This window comes from Pistacia vera, unplaced genomic scaffold (assembly GCF_008641045.1).
Source record: "Pistacia vera cultivar Batoury unplaced genomic scaffold, PisVer_v2 Contig539, whole genome shotgun sequence".
NCBI classification, from domain to species: domain Eukaryota; kingdom Viridiplantae; phylum Streptophyta; class Magnoliopsida; order Sapindales; family Anacardiaceae; genus Pistacia; species Pistacia vera.
In genome coordinates this window covers 1,144,955-1,161,618 of record NW_022196378.1, presented here as the reverse complement: position 1 = coordinate 1,161,618, position 16,664 = coordinate 1,144,955, and the positions used below count along the sequence as shown (strand labels likewise).

Sequence of the window (16,664 nt, the reverse complement as noted above, 5' to 3'; positions counted from 1 at the left end):
GAATATAATTTGATATCATAACTCTTCTCTCTACAGTTTTATGCTTCTGAGAAGATTCCCGTCAACTCTTGACAGTGAAGCTGGTCCCTTCCTGCAACTCCCGTGTATAGCGTAAACTCTCCAGTCTCATCCTTTTCTTAGAATAATTAAACGACATCGCTTCTATCTCTTACATTAGTCAATTGCTTCTTCTTGATTATGCCACATCAAGGAACATGATATGGAGCCCCACTCAATCTCAATCACAATCACATCCATATCTCATCTGCTGTATCTACGTACCAAAAACTCATGATTTGACTCTCCATATTTAATCGCTAGTAGTTGTGAATCCATCTTCTTCGTCTTGGTTATGTAAATCAATATTAATGGCCGGGAGAATTGGTTCATTTAGGCACAGCTTTGCTGAGAGGAGTAAAGAAAGATTGCTCTCTAAAAAGGGATATTCAGACTTTGGTCTAAACAGCTCCGGCGACAGTGAAGATGGAGTCAAATGCAAGTGTTTTCGTTCATTCTCCGATGGAATTATTAACTCTTGGAATACTTTGCAAGATGTTTCCCGTAAGTTATATGAGATGGGTCGTTCCGATCCTCGAAAAGTCATTTTTGCCGTCAAGATGGGAATGGCTCTGGCTCTTGTATCACTCGTCATATTCCTCAAAGAGCCTCTGGCTAATGTTAGCCAATACTCGATCTGGGCAATTCTTACAGTCGTCGTTGTTTTCGAGTACAGCGTAGGTACTATTTACAAATTAAGATCAAATTTAATGCAAAAAAAAAAAAAAAAAAAAAAATCAAACTGTACAAATATGACTATTTTCTTTGGACAGGTGCCACTCTTAACAAAGGGTTCAATCGTGCCTTGGGAACGTTTTCTGCTGGAGGTCTTGCTTTGGGAATTGCAGAACTTTCTATACACGCTGGAAAATTTCAAGAAGTTTTTATTATAATTAGTATTTTCATTGCAGGTTGGAAAAATGAAATTACCTTTATTCCCAATACCCTTCTTGGAAAATCAATTTTTGCACTGACATATCTAAATTTTTGTGTTCAGGATTCTGTGCAAGTTATTTGAAGCTTTATCCGACTATGAAAACTTATGAATACGGATTTCGAGTATTCTTGTTGACATATTGTATCGTTCTTGTGTCTGGAAATTCAACAACATTTTTCCAAACAGCATTCTATCGATTAGTGCTGATTGCGGTTGGTGCTGGAATATGCTTGGTAATAAATGTTCTTATATTTCCCATCTGGGCAGGGGAGGATCTACACAAATTGGTTGTTAAAAATTTCAAGGGTGTTGCTGCTTCCTTGGAAGGTTATTACTTTGTTTGCTCATTACAAATAAATTCTATGGTTTATTTACTTCTATTTTGCTCTCTATAATTTGAATTGTGATGATTAGCTTGATTGGTTTTATCGAACTCCCATGTAGGCTGTGTTGATCGATACTTGCAATGCGTTGAATATGAGAGGATTCCTTCAAAAATTCTTACCTATCAAGCTTCAGATGATCCATTGTACAGTGGCTATAGATCTGCTGTACAGTCTTCAAGCCAAGAGGAATCCCTGGTATCTATCATCTCACTGTACTGGTTCCTATTTCTTTTCTATGTAATCTCGGTAAGCTTCTGAAGATCTTGCAATACACTGAAAAGGTAGGATTTGTTGACTCACTTGTCTTTTGTAGCTGGACTTTGCAATATGGGAGCCACCTCATGGCCCTTACAGAACGTTCAATTATCCCTGGAGAAACTATGTTAACGTAAGTGGTGCATTGAGACATTGTGCATTTATGGTCATGGCTATGCACGGGTGCATACTTGCAGAAATACAGGTGAGTTTGCTTCATCTTTAATCATTTTAATTTGTTTAATCTTTTCTCTGTTGTTCCATCAAGTCAATTCATTCGGTCGGGATTTGGCTTTTATTTCTTGTGGAGCATAGGGTATTTTGTGTTGTTGACTTTATATGTATGGAGTCAATTCAGATGGTATATTAACTGCTACTGCCAAAGTAAAGGCCTGCTCTCTACTTGTCCTTCCAGCAAAAAAATCACATTTTGTCCATTTTCTGAATTGAGTAAATGGGTAGCATGACCCCCTCAGTTGCCCCATTTAAATAGTATAGCAATGAATTATTTGGTGCGAATTGTTGAGCAGCAAGTAAAATTACCACAAAGTAAGTGGTCTTAGACTCAGAGGGGTTATATGAGATTCAAGTACTGCCACTTTTGGTGCTCATTGGCACCCTTAAAGGCCCCAAAACAGAGAGGCATGGGAACAGGGAAGGTACGAAAATCACGAAAAGGAATCAATAATAAAAGTACTGCTTGTGATGATACCTTGTATGTCGATGGCCTTTCATATAATATCTGATTTTCTGTGAGACAAGGTTAGTGTTAGTGTACCTTGATTCTAGAAAGAGAGGACTCAAAGAAGAGAGACTCGTTTCCAACCAACTGAACGTATAAATCTGCAACAGACTATCAGTGCAAAATTAAATTGCATTCATCCCTGAGAAATACTTCTTGGAAATTTGCTTTGGCTTTCCGTATATGCTTAATACCCTACTTAGCATCTTAAATGTTTGCAAGAAGATGACAAGAAATCAATAAAACAATTCCGCCAAGTCAGAAGAGTTTTAAGTTTTCTTTCTTCTGCATTTTTTACGGCATTCATACATTTGAGCCATTAGAAACTTTAATTAGCTTTGGCTATCCATTCTCCTTATCAGGTTTTGCAAATTTTTATGTACTGTAGGCACCACCAGAAAAGAGACAGGAGTTTGCTAGTGAGCTTCAAAGGGTTGGTAACGAAGGTGCTAAAGTAATACGCGACCTTGGAGACAAAGTTGAAAAGATGGAAAAGTTAAGCCCCGGAGACATACTACTAGCAGTACATGAAGCAGCAGAGGAGTTGCAAATGAAGATTGATAAAAAGTCATATCTTCTGGTGAATTCAGAAAGCTGGGCAGACGTAGCAAAGCGAAAGGAATTTCAAGATCCTGAGAACTCTATTGAAGTTAAAGACGATGAAAAAAAAGTGATCACGTCCCTCAGCGAACTGTGGGGGGATGCTCAGCATCCAAACATGGGCACGAGCCCTCCCATGGCAGAATGGATTTCCTCGGAGAATATTTCCAGAAGTTCATTGGCCTGGCCACGTCTGTCATTTCATAATGCAGAGACCATGCAGGTTGTTGAACAGGAATCGAAAGTATATGAAAGTGCTAGCTCTTTGTCTTTGGCAACATTTGCTTCACTCTTGATAGAGTTTGTTGCAAGGCTTCAAAATCTTGTGGATGAATTTAAAGAGCTAAGTGAGAGAGCAAATTTTAAGGAACCCAGTGAATCAGATGCACTGCCAGAAGAAGTGGTGGGATTTTGGACCAGACTGAGCAGGTGCTTTCAGTTGAAGAATAAAGCTCCTGTGTAAGTTGGTTAAAAATTTTTTGGTTCCTTCTTTCTTTGGGGTTATTGATAATATAAAAGTCAGCTTTTTTATTTTTTTAAATAAAAAATCAAAAAAAAAGTCAAAACAAAATGTACTTGTTTAATGAACATCTACAGCAACAATTGGGAAGCAATCTATTTCTCCCTCACAGCAATTTTTGAAATGTGTTGGGGTGTTTCGAAAATTTTGATCTCTTTTAATCCTTTTATGCAACTATTGACCTTTGCATGACTAATGACTTTATACCAATAATGCCAGTTTTATATATGTCTAATAAATATCTATAGGGCTATTTGGTATATTATTTGAAATATGATATTCTGAATAGGATAACGTAAGACTAAATATTCAAATATGTTAGGATTCTGAGAATGTTTTTCATATATTTTTTGAAAACATTTTCAGAAAACATTTTGATTATTTTGATCTTCTACATTTATTAATTTAGCTAAACACTCCCACAATAAAAGTTTATAAATTAACAAAAACATTTGCACTCATCCAACCAACTGCAGGCAGCCGACCACTAGCGCTAGACGGTGGTCGACAGTCATCAGAATGACGTACGACTGGTTTGGATCTGGTCGGTTGTGTATCGATCTAGCCTTTTTTGGCCATATTCACCATGTATCTGATCTCTGGTCGTTGATTTGACCAAAAACGGGTAGATCAGCACACGATTGGCCAAATCCAGTCGATCGTGTGTCGTTTCGACGCCGACGGCTTACGACTAACGATGGTTGTTGGTGGCCAATAGTGGCTTGGGTAGGTTGGGGTGTTTTTATTAATTTATTAACTTGTATTGCGAAAGATAGTTATTAAATTTTTTGAGTTGAATAGAATATGATTTAATTTTGAATTGAATTCTGTCAATATTAAAACAAACATGTTTTTTACTGTTTACTTTAAATAAGATAATAGAATAGAGTTTTCAAAAGTTAACAATTAGCGGCATACTTCTACGGAAAATGATACAGTTATCGAAAGTAGCATACCGAATCCATACATCGAATGACGTGACGAAATTATGACCGTTGATTAATATTAACTTATAATTAATCGAATAATACTTTGGGTACTAACGGATGGGTACTAATCTGTGTACTAACTAAAGCATAGTACCCATACTATGCTTTAGTTAGTACACAGATTAGTACCCATCTGTTACTATGCTTTAGTTAGTACACAGATTAGTACCCATCCGTTAGTATCCATAGCATCACTCTAATTAATCGACGATCAGAATTGCATCATGTTATTTGGTGCACTACTTTCGATAACTGTATCATTACTCTACTTTTGCACTGGGCTAGACATTATTCCAATTTCCAATACTTCATTGAAGATGTCACGGTTTAAGCAGACAGATTAACAAAGATTAATTCCAATGGACTATCACGAATTTTATTTCCTTAAATAATAACTATTTAGGGATCCACTTTTAATCTGTCCACCCATTTGCGCATTCCATGCAATGAGTAAATATATAAAACCCTTGTTCATATTAAAATACAAAATCTATGTTACAAGGAATTAACCCTGACAATTACTTTATTTATATAATACTTGGGGTTTTTTTTTTTTAATTTTTTTTATAACATTATTAACAAATTAAACTTGATAATGTTAAATGTGTCATCCTATATGATTAATCCATGTCATTTGTCAAATCAACATATTTTACATTTTTTTTAATGATTGGGGCTGTCCGGACTAACTTACACGCACCTTAACTAATTTCCTGGGATTCTAGACACTCTGTGTTTGGTTCATTATTATTTTCTATATTCTGGACCGGATTATTAGGATAGTGTTTGGTTCATTTTTTACATAATTCTATCCCCAAAATACAATCCTGACACAATTTTGAATTCTTCACTGAATCTTCACAACTTTGTCAGCTTTCTCAGTATCCATTTTTTACCGTTACAGTTTTCATTTTTCTTCACTGCTTCACCATTTTCTGCACTACATCTTCACAGCCGCTTCATCATTTTCTTCACTGCATCTTCATATGCTTCACCATTTTCTTCACTGCATCTTCACAGTCATGGAACCACCTCAACTCCCCAGCCGTGAACCCACCTCAGCTCCCCACCGTGACCCCACCTCAGCTCCCCAACCACCGTAAAATGTAACTTGATAAGTTATATCTATAATAATACATTATTTTAACAAAACTAAACAAAATATTATATTAATAAATCATTTATAAAAAAATATATTAATCAAATATTCAACACAAATATGAAGGTCAAAATACTCTACCAAATACATATTCTACAAATCCTATTCTCGTAATCATAACCCTATCCAATTATTCAATATTATCCCCAAAATAATATCCAAAATAATGAACCAAACGCACCCAAAACTATTAGCCAAGTAAGAGCTCCAATGACTATCCCTATTAACAATTGAGGAGAGACTCGAACTCAAAACCTACCTCAATTAATCCCTTGGGACTCTGAAATTACTAGCCGAGTAAGAGCTCCAATGACTAACCCTATTAACAATCGAGGAGGGAATTGAATGCAAGACGTTTTTTAGTAATATACCCAAGATTCCCTATCAAACCACTGACCACCCATAGGTAGTTTATTTTACATATTATTGCCATATAGAAAAACACTACTTATTGATCAAATTATAAGAGTAATGGTATACCCACAATCTCTTCTCACAAACTTTATCCCACAATTCTAACGTGAAAGCTCGTAATTAGTCAACTGTAGTTTATCAGGTAGGACTCAGGTGTAGTCTATTATGAACTGACCAATTACAAGCTACTACACCGGGATTGTGAGATGAAGTTTGTAAGAAAATATTGTGGGTATAACATTATTCAAATTATAAATGTGTCATAATTCTATGGTGTTTACACAACATGATACATCTTAAACCCACGGCCGGTAGTTTAAGCATACCCATGATAGGCCGCTCTGTGCTCTACTAATCTGCAAGGAATTCTATTTAGTATTCGGATTGATAAACTAAATTGTGTAGAACATATTCATATTCTTTATGTAGAAAATAATATACACTCATATAATATTTAGCAAAACTATAATGTTTAAAATCGTCAACAAAATTTGATAATATCAGTTGATGATATTATTGTTCCATATGTTCATAATTTTTTTTTTTTGTGTATTTTTATAATATAAAGTGCTATATAAATAAAATTTTTGAATACAAATATAAATGGAGTTTTTTTTTTTTTACGGTCATTGGTGGGACACAGCTTTTTTTATTCCAGCCCAAATCAGGCCCACGGGAAAATTATCATAGCCCAGTTTCTTGAGTCTCTAGATGTTTACAAGGAAATGCTACAAAAAGTAACAAATCCATTAATAAGTCTCTTTTCTCTCTAATCGGAGACTGCCGGCGGGAAGACTTTAAGATCGGTGAGAGCATTTTTCATCTTTTGCTTTGATATAAACAGACGTCTTTTTATTTTAAATTTCATTTATTTGTTGTGAAATTTAGAATTCTCCCCGACGTTTGGTTGCCAAAAGATCTGGGGTAAAGAAATGAAAAATAAAATTTAACAATTTGAATTTTATGATTTAAGTTACTCTTGTTTCCGAATTATTTTTAAAAGAAAATCTGGATTCAGTTGAGCCCACTAGTTTTACTAGGGATAGTTTGAATGATATATATTTTTTTCCTGTGTTATCTTGATCATTTATTAAAATAAAGTATCAATTCCTTTTCATTTTCGCTCATTCTCGTTTCTCTCTGCAACCAAACACGGCATCGGGGTTTTAGGATTTAAAATCTGTGTGCAGTCTCTTACTTTCATTTTCTTAGCAGTTTCTGGAGTTGAATTTTAGGGTTTGTCCCAGATCTCGAAGTTTTGATTTCATGTGACTTTATTTTACGTGCCGTTTTTATTGCATAAAAGCTGTCTGAATATAATAAATCAGAAAATTTTGGATCCGATACTTGTAGTGTTCGAAATGGCTTTTATTTGATCTCAATTTCTTACTCCCATTGGAAAACTTTATCTACAACTGAAATTGGATAAATTTATGTTTACTTAGTTAATCTCGTGTTGGATTTGTGATGATTAATTTGGGTAGTTTGCAGGTGCTTGTGTGACGGTAACTGATTGTAAGAGATTTGCAAAAAAGATTTGACACAATGTCTATGGTTGATGAACCACTATACCCAATAGCTGTCCTCATAGACGAGCTGAAAAATGATGACATCCAGCTTAGGTTGAACTCGATCCGTAGATTGTCAACAATTGCACGTGCTCTTGGGGAGGAGCGGACAAGGAAGGAATTAATTCCCTTTTTGAGTGAAAACAATGACGACGACGATGAGGTGCTTCTTGCAATGGCTGAAGAGTTGGGGGTGTTTATTCCATATGTTGGTGGAGTTGAACATGCCCATGTTTTGCTCCCACCTCTGGAGACACTTTGCACTGTCGAGGAGACCTGTGTCAGGGACAAAGCTGTGGAGTCTCTTTGTCGGATTGGGTCACAGATGAGGGAGAGTGACTTGGTTGACTGGTTTATTCCTCTGGTTAAGGTTAGATATTGCTGCTCCTTTATGTTTGGTTAATTAAGTTGGTAGTTTATTCTGCTTTTCTTCCGCGCTCAAGTGATATAATTGCTGATGCTTGCAAGTATGTCTTCATTGCCTTAAAATTGGTCACTTTATTTCAGTTTAGGAGAAAGCCTGTGCTTAGATATCTAGAAAAACTCTGCACCTTGAATTCTTGAACTAGAAAAACTCTGCACCTTGAATTCTTGAACTCTATTTTCAGCTGTCATAATCTCTCAGCGATATGCTTGTGCTATTACGACATTGTTGAGCTGTCATCTTAGGAATAGTGTCATTCATTGAAAGAAATAGATAAGAGGGAAGTCTATTATTGCAGATTAGGAGTAACTTGCAATGCTGTTGCCTTTTACAAGGATCTTTGTATCAAGAATTTTTTTTCAAATTTTTAATATTGCAATAGCTTCATAGGGGAAATACGATTATTTACTGTGTAATTGTTTGCATGCTTGTTTACGCGTGTGTTAGTTCCTTATCTATGGCAATTTTATTATTTCCTCTGTTTTTGGCCGCTACATGGTTTACTTCTTATCCTCAGAGACTGGCAGCTGGTGAATGGTTTACAGCTCGAGTATCTGTTTGTGGGCTGTTCCACATTGCCTACCCAAGTGCCCCAGATATGTTGAAGACAGAGTTGCGGTCAATATATACCCAGTTGTGCCAAGATGACATGCCCATGGTTAGGAGATCTGCTGCAACAAATCTAGGGAAATTTGCTGCAACTGTTGAACCTGCTCATTTGAAGACTGACATCATGTCAATATTTGAGGATCTTACACAAGATGGTAATCTATTATCTACTACGACTTTGATGTGTAGAGCATATTGTCTATCCTTTTCAATTGTTTGATAGGATATCAGTCACTTTATATAGGAGGGCTAAGAATATTGAGGACTGGGAAGTGAATTTTAAGACGCATGACAGCATACTAGATGCAGTCTATTCAGCAAATACAACTTTAAAAATTGAGAATTTGTTTGAAGACAAAGTTTATTGTATTTGGGTAGAATATGCAGAGTATAATTTGAATATATTGTAGCAACCGAATTCCAACTAAAAAACATCCTGATGCGGATAGGGAGAATAAAACAAAGAGAGAGAAAGATTGAAGGAGAAATGAGAGAGAAGATGAAAGAGTTGAGAAGAGAAGAAAATAAGATAAACATGAGGTGGAAACTTGATTTTCATTAAGAAAAGAGAAATCAATATCAATTTCTTATAAAAGCATAACTTAAAGACTAATTTATAGTAGCCAACTCAAAAAAAAAGAAAAAGAAAAAATCTACTTGAACAAGAAACTCAAATCATACCCAAACAAGAAAACCCAATTAGGAAAAATTAAATTCAACTCAAATAAGTATGTCCTAAAATAAATAATGAAAATCATGTTATTGATTTAGCATCATTCTACCTGCCTGGGAAAAAGCTTGATTCTTGGTGAGTAAAGCTGGTAAAACTTTGTTAAAACTACATTAGATGGATGTTTTGCCTGAACTAGAAAGTATGAAATCTTATTTCTTGTTGATGTAGAAAACTGAACACAAAATATTTGATCTTGCATTCATTAGCTTAGGTTAAATGAATAGTGCTTCAATATTGCGGCCATTGATTCATGTTAAGAGAAGGATGAAGTCCTGGGTTTTGGTCAAAGGTTCTGCAAATGCTATAAAAGAATTTTCGAGAGACTCAAAAATGCTTTGGTGAGGAAACATGTTTGTCACATTAAACACTGGACCATGAGTCAGTTTTGAAGGCAATTCAAATGAATGTGCAGTTGATCAAATAGGTGGATAGACAATGTTAGGGACTGTTTGGGAGAATCTTTTTGATCATTGCAAGCCTTAATATAATCACTGTGATCTAGTTTTGAATTATAATCTGGCTCAGATGGTTTACTTGTCTGAAAAAATCAACCTTGCTCTTAAGGTGTCGCATATATGATGGTTTGACAACGTAAAACTGTTTTCACAATATTATAAGGTTATGTAAGGTCAGATTGAGCCAGCATTCCTTGGTATCATACCAGGTGAGACCGTGGGTGTTAGCAAAAGGTGTTTTAGGGATTTTTATGTGCTACAAATGGAGCATAAGCTAGGACAGATGGTTACTTGTCTAATTGAAAGCTTCTACTGCTGTTCTTAAGCATAAAATTATGGCATCTATTGAAGTCCTTGTGATATTTTTGCGTGTTTGCTCATATAAGCGCATCTTTCTTCATAGAATCTCTATGTAGACCTTGGATTGGCTATTAGTTATCTAGTTTTGTGTTATATTTTAAGATTGTAATCATATACGAGTTCCCATACCAAGTTTGTATTTATATTTATTGCAGATCAAGATTCTGTACGACTATTGGCTGTTGAGGGTTGTGCAGCTCTTGGAAAGTTGTTGGAGCCTCAGGATTGTGTTGCACATATTCTCCCTGTTATAGTAAATTTCTCTCAGGTACAAGTTGTTCTGGTTCTTGTTTCCTAATTGCATGTCTGGCTCAATGCCAATTTGCTGTCTGGTGTTCTTTTGAGTTCTTGTGCATCATTTAAGAAGTAGTTACTGGTGTTGAACACAATTTTCTTGGCAAAATTTGATATATTCCCCATAATGTAATGTTTCTTATGACATGTTGAAATATATGATCATGTGGTTATAACCACGCACTCATTCATTTTGGTTATTTAGGATGTGAGATATTTGCAATAGAAATACAAGTTTGGAAAAGATGTTGGATCAAGTTAGAACAGTCTCTCTATCCACTACCTGATGATTAGAGTATTGTTTATAGTTTTGTTGTCAACAGATATAAGATTATCATGAGCTTTTGTTGGATACGTTCTATGCCGTAGTCTGAATGGATTCCTTACCCTTTGGAGAGATCTTAGCATCTACTATTAGTGTTATTTATTTCAGGATTTATGATATTTTTCCTTCTAAAGCTATTGGTGTGATTTTTATGCCTGATGCTTATGGAAAAGTATTGTGTGATGATTATAAGGACCCCGGTATGATTGCTGATTCTGTGCTCTGATGTTTATGGCTTCTGTACAGGATAAGTCATGGCGTGTGCGCTACATGGTTGCAAATCAATTATATGAACTTTGTGAAGCTGTGGGGCCTGAGCCTACTAGGTATCTATCTATTCTGGAGAAACTATTATTTGCTTCTGCAAGTTAGCATTATTTTGACTGCTGTATTGATTATATTTATGCTATGTAATATCTAGTTCTTGTTGTCATATTCAATGTCTCATATTTTATTACCCTAGATATTTAATGGGTATATACCTTTATGGCTGCAATATTTTGCGCAAGAATCACTTCTGTGTATGGTTTGGTTGATTGATGTTAGTCTTTGGTCTGTTGATTGAGTTTTTTGCTTTTTTGAACAACCTGCTATACATACACATATATACATCTTCTTTGTTTCAGTTAAAAAAAAAAAAAGGTTTTTGAATTCATTATGGTTGTATTCTTAGGACGGACTTGGTCCCTGCATATGTGCGATTACTTCGAGATAATGAAGCTGAAGTACGTATAGCAGCTGCTGGCAAAGTAACTAAGTTTTGCAGGATTCTAAATCCAGAACTTGCGATTCAACATATTCTTCCCTGCGTGAAGGTGATCATTTTTTTTTTTAGTGAAACTTGATGTTTCTTACCAAACGATGTCTGGGGATATACCGTAGGAACTGACTATTAACCTATTTTTTCGTTTGATATCAGCTATCTAAATATTGCAATAACCTTTGACAGGAATTGTCATCAGATTCTTCCCAGCATGTCCGCTCTGCTCTGGCTTCTGTAATAATGGGGATGGCCCCCGTTCTAGGAAAGGTAAAAATATCATATAGTGTATTTGCACTTATCCCTTGGTAGGGAGGTTTGGATGAATTTGTCAATGTTGATTACATGCATGTTGGTGCACTGTCACTTGCAAAATTAAGTTAGTTTCTAGTTGGGAAGCATTTTGTTGATGACAAATCAATTAGCTTCTGTTAAGGTAGATATGGCTCTGGATTCCTGGGGCCATATTTTTACAAATACGGCCATGTATTTTTCTTTTAATTGGATTTAGTTCACACCCTCTCCTCTATCAATTTAGTCACATTTTCTAAATTTAAATTTGGATATTGCTTGGCATCAGTCTTTGATATTTAAAAAGTCAATAAAGTTGTCAAGCATTACCTTTTACTTGTATGCTCACATGCAGTCTGTAAGCTTGCATGTAACCAATCAAGGATATTTAGATCTGCATTTTTTTATCTTTAAATATTTAATTATAAGGATTGCATTTATATGTTTCATGTGGGTGTGACCTGCACATTAGGCCTTACTCTATGGTTCTTTCTTTAAATTTACTTTACAGCTATGTCAATTTTTGGTAGTTTTAGTGTGCATTTTAATCTTCCATTTTAAATTCCTACTGTGTAAATGCATGTTGGTGTAATTTGCATGCACTGAACTTTTTACTTGATTTTGATGGTTTGTGTAGGATGCAACAATCGAGCATCTTCTTCCGATATTTCTCTCTCTTTTGAAGGATGAATTTCCTGATGTGCGACTTAATATTATCAGCAAGCTTGATCAAGTGAACCAGGTTTGTTGCATCTTTAAAGGTTTCACTCCTATTTATTAATTTGTGTAGCTATTTCTTTGGTTCTTGATTGAAAAATTGCGATATATCAAAAAGATGAAAATTGTATGGTGTAATGGCATAAAACATGTGTGTAACATAGAATACGATAGGGAATTTAGTAGTTAGAAGTGCACTTAAAGCATTTGTTAAGTTACTAGCATAATGGCATATGATATCGAATAATAATTAAAAAAAATTACTTCTTTTAATCTCTCTTTTGCTTTTTTTTTTTTGGTTGAATAAAAAAAAAAAAAAAAATTCTTGAAATTCAGTAGAAGTAGACACCCATAGAGAAGCACAAAGCTTCACTTTGTCTCACAAAGAAAAAGTCTTCTACCCTTCAACTTTACAAAATCTCCTATTTGTTTTCATCCACAAAACCAAAAGATTGTCATAGTGGTACAATTCCATAACACAATAGCCTTCTTATTGCCTCCCATTACTGCATGCTTTCTAACAAAATTAAGTAACTAGGAGGCGCTACCCAAGGGAGGTAAACTCCTTAAACAACTTATTCTAGAAATAATAGTGATAATGATTTATGAGTTATGGCATGTTGATTAGATCACAATTGTGTGCATGAATTTCAGAATTTTTGACTTTTACTTTTTTCAAATTTTGAAGTGGATATCAAGGGATGTGCGGATGTGCAGTTGGAAAATTCAAATAATGCAACTAGTCAACCTGCAGTTTAATTTTTTTTTTCCCCATTTTATCTTAATTTTTAATTCCACTATAGATTGTTAAAGGTATACTTGTAAGAAATGGGATTAAAAAAAAAACACTTATTTTGTCATTCACTGCTTCTTTGAATATTTTGGTTTGAGAGCAATTTCTTGAATGCATCACACTAATATTCAAAGGGATGGTTATTGCAGCAACTATGTAGTTTACCCTTATGGCTTACTCTTATATTGATGCTACAAAATTCTCATGCTGTCAGCAAATTTCTCTTGTAACCGTGTTATGAGTGTTCTACTTTCCTCTCTCTTGCAGGTTATTGGAATTGATCTATTGTCTCAATCCTTACTACCTGCCATCGTTGAACTTGCCGAGGATAGACATTGGAGGGTTCGTCTTGCAATAATAGAGTATATACCTTTATTGGCCAGCCAGTTGGGTGTAGGATTTTTTGATGATAAACTTGGTGCTCTTTGTATGCAGTGGTTACAGGATAAGGTTTGTGTTTCCTATCTTGTATGGCAATAGCTGAGAATAAAGGTTTCTTACCATCTTTTTGTTTACATTCTGGACAGTTTTCCTTATTTGTACTTTTGGTCTCATAGCAACTTTTTTTCTGTTTCATGTTTATGTGTAACTGTTAAGTTTTTGGGATCTGTTACAATTCACTCCAAATTAACTGGGATTTGTTATATTGGCACCATTATAGATGTCCCAATGGAAATAAGTTTGTCGTCACTACAGAATGTGATGAATCTCATTACTGTTTGCATCTGGTATCACATGTAGAATTGCCAATACAAAGAAATTCCTGCTTGAATTTTAATATTAAGGCTAACTGTACTTCGTGTGTAATGTTTTTCCCTGCACAATGACATTGACATATGGGGATTTGCGATTCTGGCAACTGTTTCACCTAGGTATTTGCTGCAGGTTTATTCTATTCGTGATGCTGCTGCTAACAATTTAAAGCGCCTTGCCGAAGAATTTGGTCCTGATTGGGCAATGCAGCACATAGTTCCACAGGTTTGTGTAATGATTTTGAACTGCTGCTGACTGCCCACAAACCCTTTATTCATAAACACAATAGAGACCCTTCACGTTTGAAAATTGTGAAATTCAACTGAAATCAATTGAGAAATCATTTTTTGTTCACAAGTCCACATTAAATGGCTTTCCTTTCCTTTTTTCTTTTTTCTTTTTTCTTTTTTTTTTGGAAGCAGTGGAAGTTGACTAGTCATTTTGCAGGTGTTGGATATGGTTAACAATCCCCATTATTTGTATCGGATGACCATTTTGCGTGCTGTCTCTCTGCTTGCCCCTGTTATGGGATCAGATATCACTTGTTCTAAATTGTTGCCAGTGGTCGTACTTGCATCAAAAGACAGGTATCTTGACATGTGAAACCTGCTGATCAAATATCAATGATCTATTATAGTTGGTTTCTGATTGTTGAACTGAATCACTTTTACAGAGTACCCAACATAAAGTTTAATGTTGCAAAGGTGCTGCAGTCTCTCATTCCGATTGTAGACCAGTCGGTATGTATTTTTTTACGGTTTTTTTTATTTTTTTTAATTACCTCATTTGTTTATGTACCAATAGCACTAAGTCTTTTTTCATCACCTGGTCTGAATAATTGTAATAGGTGGTGGAGAAGACAATACGTCCAAGCTTGGTTGAGCTTGGTGAGGATCCTGATGTTGATGTCCGCTTCTTTGCCAATCAAGCCCTACAGTCGATCGATCATGTGATGATGTCTAGCTAGGCATAACCAATTTACTTAAAATCAATTCATCTCTGAACCTACACTTGTAATGAAGACCTTTTTGCTGGAGCTGCTATTCTTTTTTCTGCTGTTTAGATTAGTTCTATCTTCTTTCCTAATGGTTTTGAGTGGTAGTGCGGTTGTATCTTCTGACTAACATGTAAAAGCCATTATTTGGCTATTGAACTAATGTGCTCTAGTGTTTGAGAAACATTCCATATTGGCCTTGAAGATCATTTTGTATTTCTCTTTCATTTTTGTTTGTTCTCCTTGTTTTTCTTTTTTTCCCCTTACAAGAAGATTCATCAGAGTTGCTGTACCATATGAATGGTTGAATCACCGATTTTGCCTTTGAATTCTGTATAGAAGCAAGCATTTGTTAATGCTTTTTCTCAGATTTAAGAGTTTGAGGATTATGGGACAGTGAAACGTGCCTCTAAATTCTACGGTGACTTGGAAAATAATTCGTAGTACAATCACTGGATTATTCACTAAGTAGGCTTCTATTCTTTATAATATAATTTTACTAATCTAGTCAACACTCACAATTAGCATTCAGCCATTCACACGCATGTATAGCTCTGTTTTAAAAACCAAACCGGACCGCGACTAGGCAGCTTCTCAGGTCCAGTTCAGGTCTTAGGGGGGTTTTTGTAATATTTTAAAATTATAAGGGTTAATTTGTAATTTTATAGGGGTGTTTTGGAGATATGTCAACAGTTTAGGGATTAATTGGTAATTTTTTGGGGGTATTTTTGAAATAAATAAAAATTTTCGGGACTACTGTACTTTTTAGGGGAATTTTTGTAATATGTTAAAATTTGAGGGATTAATATGTAATTTAAAAAAATAAAATTATCATTGACGTCATTAGTCCAATCGGTCGGTCCAACTGGTTGACCCGTGAACCAAGCAATAGAACGGGTTGTCCTTCGGTTCAGGTTTTAAAACAATGATATATAGATGAGCCGGTATGAATATGATTGATAATTTCATATCACCCAGAACTTAACTTGCATCAGGCCATTAGTGGTGTGCAATGTACCAAAAAATCCGAACTGGATCAAAATGAAACGGATTGTCTTATGGATTTATTATCACATTTAAAAATATAAACCCGAATGGAATCAAAATATTTTTCTTTTCATATAATTAAGTTAGATATGTAATTATATAAATAAATGTATAATGATAATTTAGTGTTTTTTTTTTTTTTTTTTTTTTTTTAACTTTGAAGTAGTATTTAAGTATTAAAAAAAAAGTTTGAAACTGATTCAACCTAATTTAAATGGATTTGGAGATTACTAATTAATCTGGTTGTTTCGAACCATGCACAGCCTGTGTTTTAAAAACTGGATCGGATCGGTCAGTTAGACCGTCGACCAGTCCTCTATCCGGTCTAAAACATAATCAAAACCGTTTCTATCATTTGGCTCGGATTGGACTGAATTGGACCAGCCAAACAGTGTCAAACCATCGGTCCAACCAGTTTAGTAGAAAAACCGGGTCACTAAGAAAATACCCACCTTCATCTTCATCTTCCCTCGTAACTCTCT

General features: G+C 35.0%; 2 protein-coding genes across 2 annotated transcripts; both read left to right on the top strand.

Moving 5' to 3' along the window:
- Positions 1 to 34: 34 nt before the first annotated feature.
- LOC116107462 (aluminum-activated malate transporter 4) lies at positions 35 to 3,440 on the top strand. Its single transcript, XM_031393729.1, has 6 exons — positions 35 to 738; positions 831 to 968; positions 1,055 to 1,321; positions 1,439 to 1,575; positions 1,694 to 1,840; positions 2,766 to 3,440. The coding sequence occupies exons 1-6, from the start codon at positions 369 to 371 to the stop codon at positions 3,438 to 3,440; spliced, it is 1,734 nt and encodes a 577-aa protein (XP_031249589.1). The 5' UTR covers positions 35 to 368.
- A 3,341-nt stretch (positions 3,441 to 6,781) lies between these two features.
- LOC116107480 (serine/threonine-protein phosphatase 2A 65 kDa regulatory subunit A beta isoform) lies at positions 6,782 to 15,362 on the top strand. Its single transcript, XM_031393743.1, has 13 exons — positions 6,782 to 6,865; positions 7,551 to 7,997; positions 8,569 to 8,815; positions 10,364 to 10,476; positions 11,074 to 11,153; positions 11,501 to 11,642; positions 11,777 to 11,857; positions 12,516 to 12,620; positions 13,656 to 13,838; positions 14,274 to 14,366; positions 14,589 to 14,728; positions 14,815 to 14,881; positions 14,989 to 15,362. The coding sequence occupies exons 2-13, from the start codon at positions 7,605 to 7,607 to the stop codon at positions 15,106 to 15,108; spliced, it is 1,764 nt and encodes a 587-aa protein (XP_031249603.1). The 5' UTR covers positions 6,782 to 6,865; positions 7,551 to 7,604; the 3' UTR covers positions 15,109 to 15,362.
- The last annotated feature ends 1,302 nt before the right edge of the window (positions 15,363 to 16,664 follow it).

What these genes read in the sequence shown, in the direction of transcription:
- LOC116107480 (XM_031393743.1), top strand. Translation starts at nt 7,605, where the DNA reads ATGTCTATGGTTGATGAACCACTATACCCAATAGCTGTCCTCATAGAC. An exon ending in GTGGGGCCTGAGCCTACTAG is followed by an intron (nt 11,154 to 11,500) that starts GTATCTATCTAT and finishes TTGTATTCTTAG; the next exon opens with GACGGACTTGGTCCCTGCAT. An exon ending in AGCTTGATCAAGTGAACCAG is followed by an intron (nt 12,621 to 13,655) that starts GTTTGTTGCATC and finishes TCTCTCTTGCAG; the next exon opens with GTTATTGGAATTGATCTATT.
- LOC116107462 (XM_031393729.1), top strand. Translation starts at nt 369, where the DNA reads ATGGCCGGGAGAATTGGTTCATTTAGGCACAGCTTTGCTGAGAGGAGT. An exon ending in TGTTTTCGAGTACAGCGTAG is followed by an intron (nt 739 to 830) that starts GTACTATTTACA and finishes TTCTTTGGACAG; the next exon opens with GTGCCACTCTTAACAAAGGG. An exon ending in GCATACTTGCAGAAATACAG is followed by an intron (nt 1,841 to 2,765) that starts GTGAGTTTGCTT and finishes TATGTACTGTAG; the next exon opens with GCACCACCAGAAAAGAGACA.